This window comes from Chelmon rostratus, chromosome 1, assembly GCF_017976325.1.
Source record: "Chelmon rostratus isolate fCheRos1 chromosome 1, fCheRos1.pri, whole genome shotgun sequence".
NCBI lineage: Eukaryota > Metazoa > Chordata > Actinopteri > Chaetodontiformes > Chaetodontidae > Chelmon > Chelmon rostratus.
Window position 1 is genome coordinate 19,581,058 of NC_055658.1, and position 25,510 is coordinate 19,606,567.

A 25,510-nucleotide genomic window follows, 5' to 3' on the forward strand; every position below is an offset into this window, starting at 1 on the left:
GACCTCAAACTCACCAGAGACTCACGTCTTTCTGCTATTTCCCTCCAGCCCCTCTCTTTTCCTGTCATCTTTTCTTTTATGAGTCAGATTTACTAATCCAGACGCAGATATTTTTGCAACATGTTCAATTTGTGCATCACCGATAATTAGTGCCACTCTGGACTCATTCACACATAATTTTCAACTGACTTCGTACGCAACCACTAGAATTCATTTCACGTCCTGTCTGAACACATCATAACAATGTTTGTTGTAATGCCAGTAAAGTTACAGCTAACTCTCTAATCCTGACTCAAATGACTTCTTTCACTTGAACAATGAAAACATGCTTTTTAATGAACCAACAGAACTAACATTTAAAATCTTGGGGAATAATATGTGCAGATTAACAATGAGGTAGCTGCGGGTTTGCTTTCACCGACAGACGTTGGGCATGAAGAAATCAAGCTTTCATCTTTGTTTCTGTGTCGGCACGATAAATGGAAGATGAAGTGGAAATAGAAGCTGGTTAGTTCACTGGTTACTACTACAGAAGTAAAATTGTATGCTGATGTGGTAGGGATGAAACTGCCTCATAACCACATGCATATAGAGAGCCACAAGCACAAAAACATAACAGCAGAGTCCAGCCAAAAGCACAAAAAAAGTTTGGACAGATGTCCAGTTCAGCTTCAGGTGAGAGCTGCATTTAATTTTAATAAAATATGCAGACTTTGAAATGTAGGATTCAGAAACCTCTCTGAACTCCACTCAGAATTTCATTCTGCATTCAGGAGAACATGCTATTTGGAAATTCAGTTTTTTCAAAATCATTTCCCGTAAGGCCGGCATGACTTTGTAATTATGACAACAATACAGTTATCAAGGGCTGAAAATGATCACCTGAGTTTTATCAGTATCACCAGCATTGCTCTCTCATCACCATTTTTACAAAAGCTGGTTTTGAGGTAAAAAAAAAAAAAAAAAAAGAGAGAGAGAGAGAGAGAGAGAGAACAGTGCCCTTATAAAATGTCTTCCTTTCCTCTAGAGGAGAACACAGCATTTTAGTGAAATGCTCAATATGTGTTCTTTCCTCTAACCTCTATAGCAATACATTCAGTTTCCAGGTTTATTAGTTTTATTATTAGGTACACCTAGCTAAAACTAATGTGGTCTAATACAATAAATCCTCCCTTCATGAAGGTTATTATGTTGGGTTTTGCAGCAACTTTAGAAAGATGCTGATCAACTGTATGGTCATCGTGGATCCTGCAGGTTGTGTTGTTGTTGAATTGTATTGCATTATACAGAGGAGAGAGGTGTTTCTATTATTTACATCAGTGAAGGCAGGCCAAATAACATAGCACTTCTCTGTATAATGCAATACAATTACAACACCACCAAATTACAGCATACAAAAGGACCATACAGTTGAATCAACACCTCTCTAAAATATTAACATTACAACCTTTATGATGGGAGGATTTATTGCAGGACTGTTGCATTAGACTGCATTAGTGTGCTTAAGAAATATATCTAAAGTTTGTTCACAATGCACAGAAATGGTTTTCACTAACACCGAATCTGAGTAATTCTTCATAATGACATTGAATGTTTATCTGGTGCAGAAAAAAAAAAAAATCTGAAATGTAGCAGGTAGCTATGTTTGTACAGAGAGTGCGGTTCTCTTTTCCCCTGCTGCCTCCACTCCTTAAAACAAGCCAGAAAACACACAGAGAGAACAAGACAGAGTGGATGCCACTGCCAGGAGACGGCAGAAAAATCACTGAATGTACTGCAATTATAATGGCTGCTATTTACTGGATTCACATAGAGGTAGGTGATTATCAAAAACTCATGGAACATGAACTCGTGGAAAGAGTAAATGTTGAAAAACATTTGTTGAAAAAACAAAAAAGTATATTTTGTCATTGAAGCAGTCAGAAGTCTGGAAGTCTGGAGGCTGATTAAGCTTGTGATTACACCTTTTAGATGTCCAAAGTTGAAGTTTAGTCAAAATTACAAAGACTTTTCCTATTTAATGGACATTAAAAAGGCTATTACATTTCAATTACAGGTATTATACTTTATATTAGGCAGAAAAGAAAACCTCCAGTGAATATCACTCGTCTTTGACCTCCTATTAGGTCTTGACTGAGGCTTTCACATATCTGTGACCCCTCCTTAGTAGGTCTTGAATAAGACTTTGAAAAACACACTGTAAGACAGGAAAAGAGTCAATTTGCCAAGAGGGGAGTCTAAGTCATAAACATTTTATATAGGTAGTCACTGGAACAATGCTACAAGCCACAACCAGAATTTGATCATAATAATCTGCCTTCCCTTGGAAGGCACTGATGTGTTAAAGATTTAAGGTGTGAAACAGAAGCAGAGGAGGAAAGTCAGACAGTGAGAGCCAGAGAGAATCTGAAAGCATGACTGAGAGTCAGAGAGAGCGCAGCTTAAATGGCAGTAAGCGAGCAGTTTCTGTCTCGAAGATTTTCACACAGATTTTATAAGCTCTGCTTATCATCGGAGAGAGAAAACACAGAGGATAAAACGGGGGCAAGGAGATATGAAAATGCTACAGAAATCTTTTATCTTTGAACCCCCACACCCAAAAATAATAATAAAAAAATCCCATCACGCTATTACAGTGCAATTGAACTGCACTGAATTGCAACTGGTCATAAGAGATAAGAAAAGATTAACCTGGGGGGTCCCATCATCAGATATAACCCATACTTCATCCAAATGAACATTTCTGAAGGGCACTGAATGTAATATTGACCTCTGAGGTCAGCAAAGTTTACCTGACAAGTCACAGTTTGTGTCTGTGTAACTTTGAAAACACTATTTCTGCAAGAATATTGAGCAGGAAAATCAATACCACTACAGCATTTGCAGTCTCACACAATCTCCTTCCTGAATCATCAACTCAAGGGTTTAATTGCAGCCATGCTATGTCACCTGCCTGAGTGCCTGAGTGAATCACTGAACCTGCCTCAAACCTGAATGGTGGGCCGTGAATGAAATACACTCAGTGTGTCCTTATTCAAACACTGGGTCTTTTGACAGATGTGGCCTATGAAGGTCAGTCCTTTAGAGGATGTGAAAGCCAGAATGAACCAGTCTACCACCATAGACAAGAGTCTAACAACCTCCCAGAAAACAAAACTAATGCATTTGGTAGATCCCCTATCAAATTGTGAAGTAAAATATTTCAAAGTGACCATGGCATCACCCTTGTCCAATAAATTGTAAATACCCCTGAAAGGCTGGGGAAAGTACAGGGACACCTGAGTTTAATATAAAAGTTCTGAAATTCCTCCTAAAGATGATGGATGTATCCCAGGTTAATGATATCCACTTCCATAACTTCAAATTTCACACTGTGCCCTGTGGTCAATAACATATTTTTAGAGAACAAATATGGTATGGTCACATGATGTCTCAAGAAGTATTAACTGAACGTTTCCATCAAAGGTCTCTCAAACACATCCTTTTAAATGCATTCTGAATGTGCATCTTTACCACGAATGCACTATAATACAAATGATAATCCTCCCATTTTTCTATAGTTTTAATGCCCTTGCATTCCTCAGAATGTCACATAAAACACAGATAATAACACAGATAATAAACTCTTGAATTATATATGATAACAGTGGCTGTTTTTGGTGGTCTTGAGCCTATTAGCGTCAAAAATAAAACTAATTGTGCCAGTCAGTTTTGTGATTTAATTAATATTTCCTTTTGCACAGGAAGTGATATTTCAAAGCTAAATTGTGAAGCAGTTGCATGTGTTCCCGCTCCACCAACCAAAAAAGGGGGAAAAAAGTAGAGATCAAGGCTTGCTGCTCAAATCTGAATGGAGTAATAATTGCATGGAGACATCCATTAGAAGCTGGGCACTGTATGAAAAAGAATATCAATGGTTGAGTCCAATTTGGGTCACTGGCAATTGACCTACTCATTTATTTAGGTATGACATCTGTTGGGCCATGTCACTTGTAAGACAGTGGTGCTGAACTTAAGGCGGTCTTTTATTAGAAAGGATTTTGTGCAGAGGAAAAGCACAAAGGTTTCACATCTGATTAGCTGCCTGAGTCCTTAGATAAGTCTGAGGTGTGAATGCTGATGTGCACAGTTTTGGCAGAGACGATTCAATATGCACGCCTAACTCGCTTTCAGCCGCTCAAAAAGACACACACAGGAAAACAACCCCGTGGATGTGCCGAACATTTCCCAGGTGTGCCTGTGAGCATTTATCTCACCTTCTGCTCCGAGTGACTGTGCTGAGAGTCCAGTTAGCCCAAAGAGACTGCAGATAGCACATAAAGGGTGCTAAGTTCAAACCACTTAGATGTCATATTGACTTTACCACATGGTGGGAAGTTGATTACACACTCACCACCACACTCACTACAAGCATGTGTGCGTGCGTGAGAGAGAGAGAGGGAGAGAAAGTGTGTGTCTTGGCTTTGACAACACGCTTTGATGATGGTGGTATCACCCTTGAACACTCCTCTGCTACCACACCATGGGCACACACACACACACACACAAACACACACTCGCACACAGACACACACACAGCAGGATAGTTGACATTGCTGCTTAGATCGATGTAGCTGACTACTGCTGGCGTCAGTAACAACAGCGTTATATGACACACTCCCACAGTGAAGAGCTTCCTATGGTGTTCTAGTCAATATGGGTTAATGGTGTAACGGACTGCTTCTCCCTTTCCTCTCTCATCGTCTCCCTCTCTTGCTCTTTCACTCTCTTTATCTCTCCAGCACACACAAAACACACACACACACACACACACACACACACACAAATGCAAAAATATGTAGCAGCACCTGACTATCCAAGTCAACAAATCCACCTGTAGTCCTTCCTTCCTTTAATGATTTGTTGTGTTTGCTCTAAGAAGCTTCCCCGCTGAATCCATTGGCTTTGACTAAACTTGCCAACCTATTATTCTCAATGAAGGGCACAGAGATACTGATAGGAACAGGGGATAACAGGTCGATAGTGAGCTAAAATAGGCCATGCAATGGTAACAGAGAAATGCAGTAAATGTCAGTCATAATCATAATTATTGATATCCTGCTGAAAAAACACACTTTGCAGACAGGTAGGAAATGACATTTTCTGTGTTTTATGTATTGTTTGTCACAGCCAGCTGCAGAATCCTTTTTACTTAAGATATGAAAGGATATTGCAGTTATATTTTTAACAAACCTAATCTACACACACGAAACACCTGAAATAAGAGCCTTTATATGTGTGTGTGTGTCCGTGTGTGTGTTTGCGTATGCGTTGTCATTTACATGCATGTATGCATGTGTGCTCTGCTTTAAGACATCCTATTATATACATCAGAGCAACTTTCATAAACATCATATGTTTACACCAAGCCCATTAATTTCAGTCCATCTCAACCGTTTCCACTTCAAACAGCTAATATTTTATATGTATATATAGCCCGTTTCATCAGTATACACGCAACACATTTCCTCAATGAGCTAATCAAAAGGAAATCCAAATGAATTTATTTTCCTTTGGAATGACTGAGACTTGTTTACCTCCAAGTTTCACCCAGATAAATGGAGTCTGTTGTTGCCCTTGCCAAAATTTACAAGCTCAATAATTCTCTGACCTAATGAAAGCCGTTATTGTGAATCTATAAATGGTTAACATAGAACACAGGCCTTTTCCTACATCAGCAGCCACAGGGTTTGTTCAGAGGAAATGTATGCTCATAAAATCGCCGCTGATCATTACTGTTTATCAAACTACTCACAGGGATTCAAAAGTGTAATGACGAGCGTGATGTGTCATAACAAGTTCAGGAAACAATGAGGGGGAAAAATGTCTTATGCAAGTCAACGCTGCTTGTGAGTGGACGATAAAAGCATGTTTTTGGGATTGAAAATACATTTCTGTCCATGGATACACAAAAACAGCTTGAGCCGCATTCGTTAATGATCTCTGAATGTTGATAACTGAGCCCCCTGAAGCTTTGTGTTGATCGTTCTTTATTTAGCAGGCTGGTCAACTGGATTTCACTTTGGAACATGCTGACTGTCGTAAAAACAGGCAAATGAGACTTGAGTGCAAAAACAAAGAACTTAGTGTGCTGAAAAATGGATTTAGAAATGCATCATGGGATGGAGCATGCAGCTAGACATTACTTCAGCAAGTGATTTAAGAAACAATTATTCAAAACATTAGGAGATAATCCACACAGAAAGTACTCTTGACATTCGTCACTCATCCATCTCACTGAACAGATACTCTTTATTAAATATAACAATCCACACATATTCCTCAGCAACACACAACGGGGAGCCCGTGAGTTTTTTTATGCTCAGAGTGTCAGAGATTACTGGCGTTCTTAAGGGTAATCCCCACAGGGGGTCCTTTCAGTCACAAAGGATCTCCTGCTGTCTACTGCAAAGGAATGAGAATTGTTATCAAAGGTATCTGTTATGACTGATCAAGCCCTCCAGTTTCTCTTTCAACAGTAGGCATAGGAAAAAAATCAATCGATCAATCAATGTTTGAAAAATTACGTTTTGTCCCTGCATGACCCTCACTATTATTTCAAAACTATGTTAGGTAAATTTGTGATGTCACACAGCCTGGTGAAGACAGTTTGACCTGTCGTCGTCCTCTCAGCGCCTCAGGAGCTGCTGCTGACAGGACAGCTGCTTCTGAGGACAGGACCGGACAAACAAAGCAGATGGATGCTTACAAGCCACGCGTTGCTTCTGAATTTCCAGTAAGTATCTTCAGGCGGGCATAATATGTCAAATTTAATCCACCAACCAGCTAACCAGCCAACCAAAGAACTAACTACCCAACAAACCTATTAAAAAACTCAATTATTTATTCAGTGAGTGAATGTCATTAAAAGTAATACATAATGAATAAATACAACACATACACGCACAATACATCCTCCAAATACTATTTTAAGCAGTCTGCCAACATCCCATAGTTTATACCTATATTATGTCAGAACTCCCAACTACAGTTGTACAGTTTTCTGCAATGGCTATTTGCAGCCCTCTGAGATTCAGTAAGGCGAAACGCTGTGAAATAAAAGCACCACTAAGAAAACTATCTGGCTAGAGGCATCGGAAAAAACTCCAGATGAATAAATCTTTCTTATGTGTAACATCATGTCTAAGGACCCAAAATCCCCGAGCAGGAGGCTGCGATCTTTTTGCATCTCGTCCAATGGTTGGTGGCTACAGGGCTCTCGCCACAGTCTGTGCAAAGCCTTGCATCAAGTCAGCAAGATTTGGAAGCTCCTAGAAGTGTTCCTAATGGATTCTACACCAGTCTACACAGCAGAGAGGGGGAGAGAGGGAGAGGGGGAGAGACGGAGGGGGAGAGAGGGAGAGAGAGACACGGTGGAAATGCCAATACCAAAGGGGATGAACTTCCTGCAATTTTACAGATGCACACACATTCAGGCACGGGCACTGACACATTACATGTTGTAATGTAGTGTAAAAGTGATACCCCATAATAGCCCATACATGGTGACATGGTGAGCATTGCCATAACAACAAGAAACGAGAAAAAACAAAAATAACCATGACTTGCATGAACACATGCACTGGAGCACACACACAAACACACACACACACACACACAGGCCTGCCCCTCTCTTCCCTCTTATCTTTATTCTCCCTCTATTGCTTTTCCAGAGTGGTCCCTATGTAATCTCCAACAGTCATGTATGCATGTGTGCACATATTTTGTGTTTTGTGTACGTATGCGCCTGTACTTGTGAGTGTGTGTGTGTGTATGTGCTCGCGTGCGTTGTGCTTGTGTGTGTGTGCACTTGTGTTTAATGTGCAGAGTCCCTTTAAAGGTTTTCCAAGTCGTGTTTTTCACAGAAGTCCCTCAACTGGAGAGGAAACTCTGCAGCTAGCCTAGGGACTGAAAAACGCATACTTGGCCTCTTTCTCTCAAAGTGTGTGTCCGTGTGTGTGTTTGTGTGTGCGTGTGTGTGTGTGCGTGGGTGGGTGTGCTTGGAGATTGTGGGTGTGAGAGGTTGAGACTTTGAAGATGACGTTTAAACTTTGTCTTAAAGTTAAATGTGGTGCTGGGGAGTCAATAATCTCACTTCCTCTCTCTTTCTGACACAAACACAGGCAAACACAGTGTTTAGCTGTTGTAGTGCATATTGAAAAGAATCGTCAACAGTTTATAATGAATCGGCTTTGTTAATTAGAGCAGTTCTCTTATATTCTCAGTCAAGATGTTAAATGAGAATTGTTAAAACATCTTTTCTCCTGAAAATAATTAGTTTTACTGTCATTTGTAGACTGATCTTAAGTAGCATTTACCCATTAAAAATACATTAGTTAATGAAATGAGATGCACCAGTTCTTCATTTGGTACATATTTAATCTTCATCATCATGCTGTATTTATATTGTATTATACATTCAGAATAATTTTCAGCTAAAAGAGATTTGTCATTAAGGTTGAACCATGAACTCAGTTAACATATACTGTGTCTTTTATATCATGACAGCAATAAGCACCACAGCTGCACTCACATAAGTTTCCCAACGAGCAATATTAATTCATTAACATGAAGTAAATCTGAAAGAAGTCAGCATTGAGACCACCACTCACATCTGTTTCATACAAATCTTCTTTTGTTCAGGACAGTTGTGAACGAGAAAGCAAGGCCTTGTATCCGCCCGGTTTCTTCTTAAAGGTAGCAGCACTTAACGAATGCTCAGGGGAAGTGCTGCTCGTGCTTCTTGTTGCTAAGCGACAATGGTAAACTCATTTGAGGCAAGGATATCTTTCACTAAAAGTTTAAATTTTTCTAACTTTTAGCATTTGGCATCACGACTGCTAAACACATGCTAAGCTCCCAGCTTCAGCAGGAATGGGCACCAAGGCATCTTTTTCATCCGAAAACCACCAACGTCGTGGTGACAGGGTGCTAGTGGACACGCCAACCAGGGCTTAATCAGTACCGTTTCCAATAAATCCATAGCTATGGCTGCAGGTCTGACTCCTGACGACGAAGCTGATTCCTGAGCACAGAGGCAATAATTACAAAGACAAAGAAGACAACAAAAAAAGTCCACCATCCGGGACCCTGATGCACCTGAATAAAAACACCAACTCACTCTTAATAAAAGCTGAGTGGAGCACTTCAGAGTCTTCTTTTTTTTAAGATGATGATGACGATGATGGTGATGATGATGGTGATGATGATGGTGATGATACATCAGATGTCTGTCCTCTTGAATAATGTTGTGTTGGTGGAGACAACAAAGTAGAAATATAGAGAGATACAAACCTCCTTCTGTCTGTGTATTTACCCTTTCCTCAGTTTCCTAGCCAGCTGTGTCTACACCGCTCTCTCTATCTGTCTATCTGTCTGTCTGTCTCTCCTGCTTCAGGGGAAATTAATTGATGATTATCTTGTCTCACAGAGCTGGTCTGCAAACTTGCATTTTTATCAGCAAGGCCTTGCTTTCCACCACTTACAGCTTCATTTGACTCACCCTCCCTCTCTCTTTCTGTCTCTCCACCCATCCCTCTCTCAGGCAACTGGGGTCTTATCAGTTAGCTATGTGTTCAGACTTATAGTTCAATTTGGTTTCCTTTAATAAAAGGATAGAACAGAAAAAGATTTGTTAACAGAACTGGCTATGTTAACAGAAAGGAGCTGAGAGACAGACAGGGGAGACAGGTTGTTACGGCCAATAAAAGAGACAGGGCCGAATAGATTCTTTGTTAGTGTGAATTAGTTTAAATGAACAGAAGCAGAGAAATAGTGTGTGTGTGTGTGTGTGTGTGTGTGTGTGTGTGTGCAAAACAGAAATGGTAACAGAGGGAGGAAAGAAGATGTTGAGATTGTCCAATGATTTTGAAATCATACTTTCTTCATGCAAAACTGTTACATGTCTAAATCAGCTCACGTAGAGCTCAGTAAAGTGGAGTTTTTTTTGTATCATCTGGAAATTTGTTTGCGGCATGAGGTCATAGCTTTGAAGGAGACAACGGCCAAATTACAAGGCCCAAACATTAAAGATAGTCACAGAAAACCATCAGCAGTAAGCTACAGTAAGAAGTGGTTTTCAGGGTACGGCTTTAAACGCTGTAACAAAAGCAGACAATGCGTCTACAGGGAAAAATCTTCATCAAAAACAGTCATAAAAACACTAAAAGCTCTGCAATGTGTATTTAGTAGTTTAAAACAGGGAGAACAAAACTATGAACAACAGATTCCTATGAAGTTGACAAGCACTGAGGGGAAGTGCCACTTCAGTGATTAGAAGACGACAACAATGTCTAGCTGAATACAGATGTTTACGTCTGGGACCTGTGGAGTGAGCCAACGTATACTCGATCATCCTACGTGACATGTTCACCGTTATCTTGTCAAGTCTGCGAGGGTGCTGAACCACAATGGGACACGAGTGTGTTATGTGTTGTTATGAATTCAACTTCCTGACCCCATCAACGGCTATTTCTATGATCAGTTCTTAACAGTTTTCACATTTGCAATTTATGCAAGATATGTAAAGGGTCTCCTGCTTTAAATAGTTTTTTTAGATTTAGATTTATTCGTATAACAGAGATAGAGATAACAGAGATAGATATTAAAGGATAAACAAGCTTAAAGGTTGATGTGCACAGTAAAACATCTTTATTGAAGATGAAGACGGTTAAAATTATTTTCTCATCAAACGTTTGGTTTGATGAAAATTAACTTTTACCTGTCAAACTCTGCAGATTATATCAAGAATTCATATGCTTCAGATTTAGTCCAGCTATTTAAAGTCACAGAGGTCACATTGCTTAAAACCATGTTGTTTTTGGATTAAACAACTTGAGCAACAGGGTTTTGTTTGGGAAGTCAAAAGGTCAGAACCAGGTAGGTGTTAATGGTCTTGATTTGAGTTGATGGGAATATTTGAGCATTATCCTTATAACGTGGTTTGAGTTGCAGTGTTTGTAGCATCATCTGGCACTTTGAGATGTGCACCTGATTAATATCTGATCTCTATTACACATGCAATTACCTTTTCAATGCACTATGACTTTGTCTTACAAGCCCCAAGGATTTGGTTTGCAATACATGCACTTGAGTGATGCAATCCTTTGAACAGCTTGCAACTAAATTGACTTTGCAACAGGACCACAGTGTTACAGTGTCACACTTTATCTTCCCTTTGATGCCCTGCTGTGAGACTACACCTATATTAAATTAAATCAGTGGTATATGTCTAATTTTATTCACTGCTTCATTTTTCTTTCTTTCTCTTTCTATTTGCCAGTGTTGTCACCAATGTTCACTCTCTTAGATATGTCTTTCAATAAACTCCAGGAACGGTCACAGGCGTAAAGAGAAAGCAGAAAGCTAACCAGCTTGCTGGAACTTGCACATATCAGGACTGATCACATAACTGATGATGGATCTTACATACGCGACAAACCAAAACGTTTAATAAATAATGCCTTGTTTTGATATGTGAATGCCATTTTCTGTTTACACACGCGCCGTCTTTTAGCCCAACAAACACATACTTTGTCACTTTATACACAAGCACACAGTCTAGGACATCAATGCAAAACGAAGCAGCATTGACAAAAAAATACATTAGCAGAAAGACCTGTCAGTTATACACATGCACACACACACACACACACAGAATCACTCCTGAGGCAACAAACACACTTAAGGGTCCCCACAGATGTGAAACGGAACAATGGAAACATAAAAAATAAAGACAAAGTACTTCCTGGAAAAAGGTTTAATGGCTGTCAGGTTTGCTTTCAAAGTACCCAAACACACAATTGTCGCACATCCAGGGATATACACACACAACAATATACCGCATACACAGACAGCGTAAGGTAGAGGTGAAACACACACACACGCTACAAGCATGCACGCGCACAAATGCAAGCATGCACACACACACAGAGAAACACAGAGAAACACACGCACACACACACAGGGGAGTAAGTGTGTATATCTGGCCTCTTGAGTTTGTCTTTGATATTTAGAGTTCATGATTCATAGATGAACTCTTATGCAAGCCTAATGGAACATTCTGTGTGTGCGTGTGTGTGTGTGTGTGTGTGTGTGTGTGTGTGTGTGTGTGTGTGTGTGTGTGTTTGTGTGTTTGTGTTTCGTGTGTGTGTGCATCTTCAAAAGGTCAGGCTAAGCATTTGTGTCACATCTCAACAGGCACGCAGACATGGAAAAGTCTTGTAAACCACATTCGTGCACATGTAAGACACACAGCCAAACAACAAGCAGCCAGGAAGTCAACACAATAAGCAGTGATGTGACCATGGGCCTCTCAATGTAGAAATACGACTATAGGACACTTGAATACAAGACGAGAATATGTTCATATATATAGTGTATACATTACAGTAGGCCCAGCTGAAAGACCAAAACAGCAGATCTGGGCTGCAAGTCAAGTTGCCCCTACTAAACTATGAACATGAACAGTTCATTTCCTAAATCAGAGCAGGGCTCAGCCATTTAGTTTCCACCTGAGTCCAGAAAAAGTGTCTGCATGTATATTACTGCTCGCTCATTTAGATCAAAACAAGAATAAATGGACACACATACAGTCCTTCAGCTGCATTTCAGATGTCAAACAAACACCACCTGATTTATATGAATATATAATAATTTAAAAAGTTGGGCAATTATAAGATAGATTAGCCTGAATTATGTACCTTCTAATCAACATCCAACCACGTCATCATCCTGCAATTACTTTCTACTAAACTAAATACTATTTCTAAATGCAGTGGGCGTAGTAAAAACTCTATATGCTGGTCAGTAATAGGATCATTTTTAGTTAATGTAAAGCTCACTGTTATTCGCACAACATTTTCCAAAACGGTTCAGTCACTTCACACATTTCAAATTTGTCATCACTATTGACTCAGAAATTGTCTCTGCATCGTGGCCAGCATTCAGGCCAGATCACATCACCATGCACGCACTCACTGTCTTACCTTCGTATACAGCTTTGAAGCCCTGTGCACTGACGGCAAAGTCTGTGGTAAACCACAAGGCCAGTATAGATCCACTGCTGACTATAGGCGAGGGCAGCATGAATCCTGACAACCTGAAAAACAGAAAGAAATGTTCCAAAAAACACATCTCTGAAACACAGCAAGACACTTTACTGTTGACTTCTGAAAGCAAACAATAAGGCAACATCCAACCTGAAGCCTTGAAACATGGAAAAATAAATATGTGACAAAAAATACAATTTGTGTTCAGTGTTGATCCTGTTGAAGTTGTGGTTAAGACGCCCAGCCCTGAAGCCATGAAGACCCCTGCTGGCCTGAGATCAAATCACTCAAAGATCTTCTCGTTTGTGTTTTCCCAGCTCCTTGCTATGCTCAGGTTTCCTGCTGTCTGCTTCTCTGAGTAAAAGGAGAGTGAAGGGTGTGATTTACCCACTCTCTAAAAATGAATTAGATGAATATGATACATCATTGAGCTACAGTGCACAAACTCCACACTTCATGAGCCCAGACACTGATATAAGTCTGACTAACGTGAGAGGAAAAGTCAGGTGTTGTCTGACTCTGGTGCAGGGAGGTGAGCTCTTAATAACAACCCGAGGTTGTGCTGAAACAGCCCTTCGAGACTTAATTGAGAGGTGATTGTTAGGCAATTTAGGGAGGAGAATGGGGAGGATTCAGAAGGAACAAATAACTCAAAACGGAAAGAGCTTGTATCTAAAGAGATGGATAGTGCATTGACTTGCCTGAATATTGCTGATAAAAAACGTTTATATAATGAAGAAACATTTATACAATGGGGAAACTAATATCTGACATTCATACTGTTACGACTGGAATTAAATGATTTCAAGGTGAGCTCAATAACTGAACCTGCTGCACTTTTTGATCGGGATGCAAGAGACAAAGATGCAGCTTCATTAGGCATCTGTAGCTCCACAAAGTCTCACTAGCATACAGACAGTGTAGCCTAAGTAGCAGCTTCAAAAATGAAACCCAACCCAAACCGAAACCTAACCTAAACAGCATGTTTTTTGCGTGGATAACAAAAACGATAGTCGAGTGTATTTACTCGGGGGGTTGAACTTCACTAAGGCTGTGCTCTGTTTCCTGCTGTTAGTGGTTTCCATTTCCAGCATCTCTAGGTGCAGCCAAAAAGCGGAGAGTGTCCAGTTTGACGACCTCAGGCATTTTTGCCATTTGCAGACGATACAGTTTTAGTCAGACCATGACCTGCAGTACTCAACAGGGGGGTTTTGCAGCCAAGGGTTAATGGTTAAGATGAGGATAAACACCTGCATGCCTGTTGCTGCCCCAGATGATGCACTTCAAGTATTTTGGAGTCTTGACAGCAAAGCTCTCAGTTTACCAGTTATGTCCCAATCCTTCCTGGAGTTCCTGGTGAGTTCTGAGTTCAGTCAGAGGCTGAGCTAAAGAAAAATACACAGACACACTCCAGTACAAATGGCTGGTGCATTCATTGCCAGCTAGCAAAGGTTAGTGAATAAAAATATGTGCTTGGGAAAACTGAAGTACCAACATTTACCAACTTTTCAAGTAGGTACATAAACAACTACAAAGTGGTAATGTGCTGTTCCTGTGCGCGTTAGACTTGCTATAGCTATGGTATAGCTTAGCCCTGTCACTTTTTATTCATTTTTTCAAGAGCAGTAGTTCTAGGTACAGCCAAAAGTGTCAATTTTGATCATCTTTTACAGGTGATGTAGCTCTGTTGGCTTCATCAAACCATGACCCCAAGTGCACGCTGGGCTGGTTTGCAGCTGAGGGTGAATGGTTAGCACTGTATGAGGATTAGCGCCGCCGAATCTGAGGCCACAGTGCTCTGCTGGATATGGTGGATTGCCCCCTCTGGGTTGGGAGCAAGTTGAGACCCCAAAAGAAGGTAAAGTTCTCATGCTCCCAGTAGATCTACAGTATGCCGTAATCCTCACCCCGAAGCTCTGGGTGGTGAGAGTGAGAATGCACTTGCAATGGGCCAAAATACTTTCATGGGAAGTCTGAGCTGTCTCGGGTAAACAGTGAGGCGCTCAGGTATTTAGAAGAAACTCTGAGCAGAACCACTGCTTTTCAGTATTGAAAAGAGCCAGTGGAGGTGATTTGGGAATCTGATTGGAATGCATGTGGATGCCTACCCCCATGTCCAATTGGGAGAAGACCTTGGGGCAGACAAAAACCACACTGGAGGGAGTACACGTTCAATCTGGCCTGGGAAGAGCTGCAGAACACGGTTAAGGAAACGGATATCTGGTCTATTGTGCTTTTCCTACCTGACAAGCAGTAGCAACAGCACAAATAAACAGATATTATTTTGAGTTATGCTCCGCATGATTTCATATCTAAATTCCATTTTTTCAAGCAGAGCAGGAAGTTAATAAGCATTTACTGACGCAGTTTTACTTTTGTCCATGAAAGTGGGCAAACTGAAGTGCTGAGTTGAGTGGCCCTTGATATATTCAAATCAAGAGAAGATTGATTGGAGGACAAGTTGAGACACAATAAATTTTCCTTTGTTCAATATGTACAAACATATGCAACAATAAAAGGGGAGGAGAGACAAAACCAAAGGGAACGAGAGTAGAGGGGAAAATAAAGGGAAAAAAGAGAGACGTTAAAATAGGATTCAAGTGCTGCGGAAATCAAAGCACTGACAACAAGTCGGGTTTCTATATTATTGGCAGTCATTTTGCACGATTCACTTTTCATCATTTGAAAAGTCAGCTCGGTCAGCAGAGAGGTGGAACGGGGAGACACACAAAAGGAGAAAATGAAAGTTAGAAAGTGGAAAAGAGGCAGACGCCAAAAAGGTTTGAGGAAAGAAAGAAAGGTGGATGGACAGAAAAGAGAGAACAAGAGTAAGCCATTTAACGACAGAGGACAGTGAAAACAGACAACGGTGAAAAATGAGTTATTTTAATTCCCTGGCCTCAAAGCAAGGACACAAAGGACAGGCAAGAACGGATAAAAGGAGGACATGAGAAGCGACAAACAGAGAGAGGGATGGAGGGAAGAGAGGAGACAGAGGAACTGGAGGAAGGACAGAATGGAGAGGGGCGTGAGGTGTGTGGTGAAATGAGAAAAGAGCAGAAACGAGAGGCGAAAAGGAGCAGAAAGGTTTTGCTTCTTGTTAAATGTAAATGAGATTTTTACTTTACTTTGCCACAGTTGTGTCTGGCACCTCAAATGGATTATTTGTTCCACTGTACGCACTGAGCCGGTGATCAAACTTATTATCTGGGTTTTTAGATGGTTTTTGAAACCAAGCTTTCAGGTCCCTGTGGCTAGGCTGATCACATGTTGTGCACTGGTTATACCAGAAGAGGGTAGGTCATGCTAATAGTTTTACAGTTTCAGTGGGCAAATTTACGAAACCCACCAACATATTTGCATCAAAATTACTGACTTCAGAGCAGTTTCAGAGAAAAGCACATTAACTGATGTTTTTAGCTGTGCACATTCACATACATTATTGTTGGGACACCATAGGAATGCAAATGGAAAAATACAGTCACTTATTTTAATTCCTTCCAAGTTCAGCACCTTTTCTCTATTTGAAGTGATTTCTATTGTAATTGTGTATAACTGCTAAAACTAATGCAGCAAGGTGTTTCTGTTATTTAGCCTACCTACAAAATAAAATAGAAACATCGGTTAGTATAACGCCTCTCTAAAACAATTTCCACAAAGCTTGAATGTTTTTACCTAAATGATGGTAGCACTGTTTTATTGTACTGCATTCATTTACCTAGGTCGGCGTACCTAATAAAACTGCAACAGCATGCAAATTGAGTTATTTGTTTATCTTTTACGTCCTATTGGTTATTATATGAGGAAAGCCAACGGCATGACGTGGCAGTTCTTGACAGTTCTAAATACTTATTCCTAGTGCACTACATACCTGCACATATAGGTGATGCTAAGTAAGTTACTGTGAGCTTTCTGCTGTTTCCCTTCAATGCAAACCCATTGATAACCAAAACCAAACAGGCTGTTGCTGTGGCAGGGATTAGAGGAAATGTCTTAAGATCTTAAGCCACGTTCACCTAAACCCTCGTCTACCCCATCTCGTTTTTTAGCTTTTATATATAGTATATATATTCCGTGGATTGCATGTGATTGGCGTTTTTTTTTTTCATTGGTAGTGTGACCGTTGTCTAGTTTGTCAGGCTGTGTGCTGTATTTTCTGTGCACCTTCTATTTTTCTCAACCAGTAAGAGAATTGCCTGGTCACAGGCTATAATAAATCACCTTGGTGGCCCACAGGGGACAGCTGTTGCATTCTCACATGAATATTTCACCACCAGACAAATAAAATGTGAATAAAGTGAAAATTGGTATAACTAATTACTGGAAGCACACTTTGCTGCTTCATTTTTAATTTCATGGGCATATGAACGCCCAAGGGCATTATTGCTCTGGGCCAAGGTTAATTTTTGACACTGGTCAGAGAGTTAGAGAGAGGCTGGCTGCGACTTCTATTGATCAAAGAGGTACTGGCTGCATTATGGAGCTACCATGGCTGCTACTGAAAACAGGTAAAACTGTTTGTGAAGGGCTCGTAACGAGGTCTGGTATTGACCTGTGATAAATATGACGAATCCTTAGCTTAAACAATCATATTCATAAACAATATATTCATTGGAAATCCATGTCAGAGAACATTACTCCATACAGATATATTAAAAGTTATAAATCATCAAAATGTATACCTCAAGCTAAGTAGATAGTATAAAACCCATACACAAGCCCTATCACTTCCAATTATTCTGTTTCTGGGAATAAAATGATGCTGTCTCAAATGGAGGATTGACCAGTAGATAGATAGAATTTATTCACACGTGTGCGCGAGCACACACACACACACACACACACACACACACACACACACACACACACACACACACGACTGTCAGTCAGTGAGTCAGTTAGTCAGTCAGGTAATGAGCAGTAATCGTCTCGCTGTCACTGTACTGATGGGCCAACATGATTCTATATCCCTGTCTGTCTATCTCTCTCTCTCTCTCTCCCTCTCTGTCTGTCTATATCTCTCTCTCTCCCTCTCTCCCTCTCTGTCTGTCTGTCTGTCTCTCCTCCTCCCTTCCCTGCTCTCTTTCCATCTCGCTCTCCGTCCCAATCACACTGATCCTACGGCTGTTTGACATTTATGCAAAAATAAGCGAGCCGATTTAAGACTATGTGACCGTTTATCCAGTCGGTCAACTGTTCAACCAGTCAATCAGCTTATGTAATCAGACAGCCACTCAGCGATTCCAGCCAGCTGGTCTTTACAGTCAACCGACCGACCAGCCAGCTTGCCTGTGTGCCTTTCTGTTGCTGCGTCCATCTGTCTGACTGCCCATCTGCATCTGCCTGTTTAACAGTCTATCTCTTGCTCTGCCTGCCAGTCTATCCGACTGCTGGCATGTCTGATGTTGACAGACTCTTATAATGCTAGGATTACTGTTTAGATTGGACGGCCGTCCAGCAGAAAGGGATACCATGGTGCTGGAAAATAGCATCAGTGCATTTTCATTTCCATCACGTTAGTGTAAACAAGGTGGTCGCTCAGATAATGCAATGGATGCAGTTTGGCAGCATTTCAGATTTGTACCAAATGAAAAGCGAGAACCATCAAATCTTGGTAAACCTGTGTGTAACATTCATGAATAAAGTGACAGCCAAAGCTGGGAGTGCTTCCAAACTTCAATTCCCTCCTTGGAGTCAGCGACCCTCTAACTGTTACGAAGACATGTGTGTCATTGAGTTCAACAGCTCCAAGTGAAATTGCAGCCCATGACCACAGACAAGCCCAAGGTCATTTAGGCAGCCATCAATTATAAGTGTATACAAGGAAACAGCAAAATCCAAAGAGGCACAGTGGGTGGAGGGCAACAAACATGTAACATTCACTGGTACACTTGATGTACAAAATAATTCTTGATTTAGTGAGATACAGATTTTGTTTGTTTTGACCATTTTTCTTTGATGTTTGTGCTTCCAACATGGGTAAGAGGCCTACGTAGTTTCTTCTTTGTCTGTTTTAACTGTGTTTATTGTTAATATACAATCGCAAGTCTGCACAGGGTGTCTTATTTTGAAAATGTATGGGCTTCTCTATGCCCAGCCTGTGTCTGACTTTTTACCTGGCTCGATTTGCTCTGTGCAGCTTGACGCAGCTTCCGTCAAAAATAGACTAGGCATGTATTTTCAGTGGAGCACAGCAGAGCCGTTTCTGGAATGCTTCTGCAACGGGCTTTGGCATGCCTGGTGGAATCACAAGCATGGCCTGGAATGAATGTGATCAGCTCTGGTGGAATCTGCGGGTGACAATGCAGTCGCCCTCTTGTGGCATGAAACTGTATGATAAAGCGATGCACAGAGCCTTCTGTCCTACCACGACCATATTTTAAGCATGTATTAAAATTAGCCTGGAATGCCTTAAAGTTTTTGCACAAAGGTGAAAAAGAGGAAGAAAACAGATGGGAGCTTTTATTCAAATGAGTCAGTGCAGAGGCAGTTTTCAGTATTTTGATGAAAAACTGGCTGGTTTGCGAATAAATGACATCTAAAATCAGGTTTGTTTCGATCTCAATCTCCCTCTTCCATCAGTGAAGTGATAGGTTGCGAACACATTGCCACTGTCACTTACTGGCAGATGAGCTTAGCACCACCCTTACAGTCCACGTGCACAACATGTTGTACTGTTTGCTGGCCGATGCCATTAAAACAGAGCCCAGTTTCCAGTTCCTGCCTTATTAAAATGGGATTCACAGATCAAATTGTGAAAAGCTATCACTTGTCTATTTGTCTATTCACTGTCAAATATAATGTTAATTTGCTTCACCACTCTCCTCATCTACTAATTTCAATAGGAGACATTTAAAGCAATCCAATTTGCTGTTGCCTTTCTTATCTGCAAATGTATACATCTATATCAAAGCCCAATGACTTTTAGCATGTCCTTGCAGTCGTCTGGTAAATTTGGCTTACAAGTGGTCCACCAAGCAGAAAATTTCCATAATTCAGCTCTTAGAGTCGCTTCAGACAGCTTTCTGCAACTCACTGTATTTTAGTCAGTCAACTCATGTGGAATAGTTGATATATGAATGTAGAATATGTACAGCATTGATGTTTGAGGTGTAGGCTCTGACCCCGTCGCTGCCGACAAGGAGGGAACAGGGAGCGATGATACTAATTTCCCCTCCAGCGGAAGACTCAGAGCCTACAGTTGGATGCTGGGGTGCACGTGGGGCTTTTGAAATGCGACATGAACATCAGTAGTGGCGGTGACAGCAGTGGCAGCAGGTGACAACACGCAGCAGCTTTCAGGTGAGTGATGTGGCAGCAGGCATGAAGCAAAAGCGTGAGCGGAGAACTGGCGGCTTACGTACATGCTATGATTAAAAGGGTGCGATTGATATATGTTGCAGTGAGTGAGTGTGCCATGTGAGTGAAGCGTTGGACTCCAGCCGGCTGCCTGAACTAGCTCACAGGTTTCATTTCAGACGGATGAAGAGGAATTACCAGATGAACCAATTTCACATAACATAAATGTATGCTAAGTAAGTTTTTTTTTCTCCTTCCCCATACCACACACAAGAATAAAAGTCCCTGCCATCAAATTTGTAATCACAAAGCATCCAGGTGGCCTGTGAAATCAAACCTGCTAACATTAAAGGGCCTGCAGAGGCTGCTTGTCTTCATGTGGGTGGTCTCATTTGTTTATGTTAAGCATACTACTGTCTCTAAATTAAAGTGGTATTGACCTATTGATGTTTAAATGTTGATTCCTCCTCTCTTAGCTTTAAGGATTTATGTTGATATAAACCAGTGCTGACTGAATGTATTTCAAAACACTTGTTCTGCCGGTCTCATGCACTGTTTTCTAGCTATGGCTGTGACAACCTGTATCAATCACACCAGAACAAGGCCAAATTAAGAGTGATGTTGGCAGCCTGGGGATTTTAGCACCTCACAGGTAAAAAGCCTTTGTGTGAACAGGCAGTTGTCAGCTGATATCCACTGGCCAGCAGGGGAAATCCTGACAGGGGAAGTAAACGGGGGACTTATTCGCTGACAATTATAATGTGTTCGACCGAGGGACTTGACCTCCGATTGATATTAACATTTTTACAATCCGGAAGAATGGTTGGTCGCTGTTATATAGGTGTGCAATATGAAGGCTAACTGAAGTGGGAAAAATACACCATATTTCCATCGTGCACGTCAAAAAAAAAAAGACTTTCCAATGACTAATTATAGCTCTCAAAACCTAAAAATTATATTCTTTTATGGTTTGTTGTTGTTTTTCTGCAGGTGTGAGTAGTCCACCTTCCACCGAAGTTGTTGCTGAAAAAAAAGACAGAAAACCACTTTCAAATGCAATTCTGATGGTTTAAAGCTAGTTATGAGTCTCACTTTGATAGATATTTGTAAATTTAATTTAAATTTCCCCTGAAAATCAGTCAAACCTAGTGTATACTCAAACCATCTGGGTTTCCTGGGTATTCCATTACTGAACCTGAAAAATCATTAACTTCAGTTACTCAGCCTGCTGAAAGGCCGTCACAGCACTGGGCAACCACTGCAAAACTTGAGCTACAATTTTACATAACATGGGCCCAGTAAATTGTCCATTACAAGCACACATAAGTCCGTTAAACAAATGTAAAACAACATGGCCGTCCACTGGAAAATGAGAACTTCTCACATCTTCCCAGAAAAGCTGACTTTTTGAAAGATAGCACCAATTTATATCTTTGGTTCTTCATATTTCTACTGGCTCTGACATCTAGAAAAACAATCTGTCTTACACAAACCAGAGACATGACCAATGTAAACTCATAAAACAAATATTACAATTTTCCATCTTGCAGAGCGTTGAGCTCCTTCTTGCCAACACCAGATACACCTCACACTTGTACAGTAGATGTATGTTTCTGGCTGAAACTATTTGTTTCAACCTGTCATTGTGGGAGTGTAATCCATTTTTTCAGTCTGTCTGGTGGAACACTAGTCTATCAGTGACACAACACAGCTCAGAGTAAATGGATAGACAGGAAGCTGTTGTTGTGGAGAAGACAGAGACAAAGAGAGAAAGAAAAGACGTGAGCAGATGATGGAAGTAATCTTGAAAAGAAATAAACATGCTGAAAACAATAACACACCTATTTTTTTCAGTGGGGAAGAGTTTTGCTAACATTTAAAAGAGAAATGGCAGAAAACAGGATGAGGACATGGATGGCGTTATGTAAAGTAGGTGATTTGTTTAAAATCACAGGCCTAGTTGGCAGTGGTTCCCAAACAAACTGTAGACAATATGTTGGGGGAAAACCGTGTGGTATAAATCTCTGGTTTCACAGGGCTGTGAGTTTTTGGAAATTTGTGAAGCCAGATAGAGATACACAAAAAATTTGGAGGTTCTTTTCTCTCTACATGCTGCTGAAGTAAAAAAAAAAAAGAAGAAGAAGAAGAAGAAAAAAGAAGAAGAGAATGGCCTTAGGCAAGCTGGGCATTTTTCCTTTTGCAGTTTCCCTCTTTGTTAACACTTAATACATATTACAACAGCGATTTGAAATCCTTGTATTTATAACTTAAAGCCACACTGGATGCTTTTTAAATGCATGGGGCCAAAACTAAACACAAAGAAGTTAGTGTTTTAGAGATATGAGGTTTAAATCCAATATGAGAATGAAACAATGTGGTAAATAACACTAGGAAGATATTAAGCTCTATTAATAGATAATTAGTTCTCTAGCTTAATTGTAGACCCCTGGCTATGAAACAATTTGACTGTCTACCTAAGGCTAGCTTTTGTAGCCTTAAGCTAACTTTTTCTAAACAATTATTATCAAGCTGCTTGATACTGTTTCTTTTATCTGCTTTCTGAAGAGAAGACCTTGTTATCAAAAGCACCTCAGCAGTGTTCTTCAGTACAGAACTGCAGTAAATGTATCTGATTATTTTCATCTCTGACAAAAGTTTGGTAAAATGTAAACACTGATGTACACTGTCTGTAACGTTACCTCAGACTCAAAGTGCCTTTATCACCAAACTGTAGGCTACTCAGCTGAAGTACTTCAGGACAGCTATTTATCGTACTGTAAGCTGTTACGTTGTCACATTAAACTGTAGTTCACTGTTTAACGCTTTGTGGCGCTCTGAACAGAGAGTCTCAGTTTTGCTGTGTTTATAGCTCCATTAGCCATTAGCTCAGTTAGCCACACCTTAGGACTTTGCTGCTGCTAAGAGCTAACTCTAGCTCTCCTGACAATTTCAACATGTGTCTGTAGTCGACAATATAGCATTATCAGGGAAAAAAAATAAGCCGTGTCCTCCATCAATAGCGAGCTCACTGTATCCTTTTCAAATTGTAATGGTACACTTTATTTGCTAAGTGATAGTTATACATACATACAGTATACATACATACAAAAATCCCTTTCACTGCAGAGGTGTCCCAGGGAAGACAGAAAATGTGTTTGGGACAAACAAAGATCTAATGCCGTTAGTCCTGAACCCTGAGAGAGGAGAAGAAGTAGGAGCAGAGATTTTAGCAGAGATTTGTTTTTGCAGGTTTGAGCACATTTCGTGCAGACAAACAGAGAAACAGACAGACAAACAGATCTAATTCTGAAGGGGAATTACAGTTCTTTTGCCTCTGGGAGTTTATGTTACCCACTGAGATACATAAACTTATCCACACGCACACACAAACAGGGGGAAAACACAGGAAGCGAGCGGTGCACAGGATCACACAGATCTACGTGGCTGTGCTGCTGCAGTGTTGTGAGGAGTTGAGTGCCTTGCTCAAGGGCACTATGACAATGGGTGGCATTTGTGTGGTAAGAGGGTAAGAACCCTGCTGATTCTCTGGTGTCCCCAAGCAACACCCTGCTGTGCAATCACCTTATATTTACGCCAGGAACCCCACCTACCCCCACAGAGTCTGTCAAGCTGTCTGTCTATCAGAGCAGGATTGTCTGTGGAGGCCTGTGTGTGTGTGTGTGTGTGTGTGTGTGTGTGTGTGTGTGTGTGTGTGTGTGTGGGGGAGGGGGGGGGCAGACGTATCAATGCACATGTTGATCCCAACAAATGTGTATTTTTCCACATGAAATCACTAAATTAACTGAGAAATTGTACTGTTTTTAGGGCTGACCTGACTGCTTTAAAGCTTTTACTGTTGCCACGGTAATCAACATCAAGTCAGTCTTCGAAAGATGCATGATTTTTTTGCTTTGTTTTTAACATGGCATCGGCTGTACGAAAAGAAGAGGCAAAAGACCGATGAAGAGCGAGAAATTAAGCTCCTCTGTGGCGTTTAATTTGCCTCAAAAGCTGCACACATAAAAAAACAGGCACCTGCACGTGATATGAGCACACAGAACAGTATCCGTGAGTGGAAAAGCATCCTCACGGAGTAGCATTTCTGCACAAATCCAGTCTCACGCCTACAGGGCCGTGACGAGTGTGAGCTCGACCCTCCTTATGCGCTCGCAACTGCTCAACACTCGCTCACACATCAAGATGACTTCGGAGATGTTTGAGGCAGGGATGGAATGGACAGTAGCTGAATTCTCTTCTCATGTCTCTCATTTGAAGTATAGAAGTAACAACTGAACACAAGTTTGAGGAAAGTCATGATAGCTTGTGTGCTTACCCCATCTCACCACCACCCCATAGCTTCAAATATCCATAGCTAATTCTCCCTGAAGTGTCAAAGTCCCAGAAATGAGAATCAGAACAGCCCTGTGATTTTTACACTTATATATTTCATTTTATTTACTCAAATATTACATAAACAACCTACAGAATATTTTCATTTACATCTTCTTATACAACAATCCAATTTCTAAGTGAAGCTTTTAAAAAGAAGGAAATGGGGGCAGGAGCCTCATATTGATGTGAGTTTCATTCAACACAACATGACAAAGGAAATTAGGGCACGTCATGTCTCATCTAAACGGCACTATTGCACTTCCACATATCATAAGCCTTAAATGGTTTTCAGAAGAACACAAAGGAAAGGTCAAAATAAATGTGGATATTGTACATCAAACAGCATGCTTTACAATCTTGAAAAAGGCTGCAGTGCGCAATAAGCATTTTATTTGGTGTTGTGCTGACACTGAGTGGAAGGTATATTTATCAAGACTGGAGCCTAAGAACAGTACTGCATTTCTTTTGCTTTGAACTTTCTTGTCAGGAAACTCAACAGATGAACACCCAAGTAATTCCAGTAGCTTTCTGTCATTTGCAGGATGCTAATTATCACAGGGATGTATTATATACATCTCTTTCTTAGCGACACATCGCTACAGTTTGAGCACACACCATATTCCTGTTAAAATGAAATAAATGCCGCCTCAGTATCTTTCAGTCTCCTGACTTGCAATTTGTACCAATTATTACGATTATATTGCAAAAATAGCCTGCATTAAAATTGCAAA

At 40.6% G+C, this 25,510-nt stretch overlaps 1 protein-coding gene across 1 annotated transcript in view; it reads right to left on the bottom strand.

The window, feature by feature from the left end:
- The window catches only part of LOC121608659 (CUB and sushi domain-containing protein 1-like), a 299,157-nt gene that overhangs the window by 243,787 nt on the left and 29,860 nt on the right, over positions 1-25,510 (bottom strand). Inside the window, exon 3 of the mRNA XM_041939935.1 lies at positions 13,026-13,138. Within this exon, the coding sequence (XP_041795869.1) occupies positions 13,026-13,138 (113 nt within the window). The remainder of the gene's footprint in view (positions 1-13,025; positions 13,139-25,510) is intronic.